This window comes from Eimeria mitis, genomic scaffold (genome assembly GCF_000499745.2).
Source record: "Eimeria mitis Houghton genomic scaffold, Emh_scaff3391, whole genome shotgun sequence".
In the NCBI taxonomy this organism is placed as follows: domain Eukaryota; phylum Apicomplexa; class Conoidasida; order Eucoccidiorida; family Eimeriidae; genus Eimeria; species Eimeria mitis.
Window position 1 is genome coordinate 1 of NW_013571732.1, and position 973 is coordinate 973.

The 973-nt window shown below is 53.8% G+C and overlaps 1 protein-coding gene across 1 annotated transcript in view; it reads right to left on the reverse strand.

Moving 5' to 3' along the window:
• Positions 1-293: 293 nt before the first annotated feature.
• Positions 294-973, reverse strand: part of EMH_0065500 (uncharacterized protein) — a gene marked incomplete at both ends in the record, with an annotated part of 5,660 nt that continues 4,980 nt past the window's right edge. Inside the window, one exon of the mRNA XM_013498389.1 lies at positions 294-856. Within this exon, the coding sequence (XP_013353843.1) occupies positions 294-856 (563 nt within the window). The remainder of the gene's footprint in view (positions 857-973) is intronic.

A 973-nucleotide genomic window follows, 5' to 3' on the forward strand; every position in this document is an offset into this window, starting at 1 on the left:
ATATATATATATATATATATATATATATATATATATATATATATATATATATATATAGATGCATGCATGCATGCATATGTATGTATGTATGTATGTAGACAAATAAAACAAACAATAACACAAACAAATAAAAACAAACATACAACAGACGCACACACATGCATGCATGCATGCATGCAGCAGCACCAGCAACAGCAGCAGCAGCAGCAGCAGCTGCTGCTGCTGCTGCTGCTGCTGCTGCTGCACTGCGACATGCATGCATGCAGCAGCCGCAGAGTCTCCCTCTTCGGTAGTCAAGAAAAAAAGACCCACATAGAGGAAGCAGCAGCAGCAGCAGCAGCAGCAGCAGGAGGCTCTGCTGCAGCAGCAGCAGCAGCAGCAGCAGGATTCGCAGCAGATGCTGAAGGGCCTAAAGTAGCAGCAGGCGTCAGTGCACACCGCGCGCTGCTGCTGCCACTTCTGCTGCTGCTGCTGCTGTTGCTGCTGCTGCTGCTGCTGCTGCTGCTGCTCCCACTGTTGCTGCTGCTATCCCTGCTGCTGCTGCTGCTGCTGCTGCTTGGGGTGCTGCTGCTCCTTATCAGTCCTCTGTGAGGCAAGCCAACCCTCGAGCTGCTTCTGCTGCTGCTGCTGCTGCTGCTGCTGCTGCTGGTGCTGCTGCTGCTGTGACAGGATGCATAGCGGCGCAGCTGCTGCTGCTGCTGCTGCTGTTGCTGCTGCTGCTGTTGCTGCTGCTGCTGCTTTGTTAACGACTCAGCAGCAGCTGCATCGCCTTCAACCGTCTGTTGCTGCGGCTGCTCAGCAGCAGCAGCAGCAGCAGCAGCAGCAGCAGCAAGAGGCGCTGCTGTTTCGTCTGTCCCTGCAGCAGCAACCAAATGACTGTGTTGCTGCTGCTGCTGCTGCTGCTGCTGCTGCTGCTGCATCATTTGCTGCTGTACTCCCTCGTGCTGCAGCAGCAGCAAATCTCTCTGCTGCT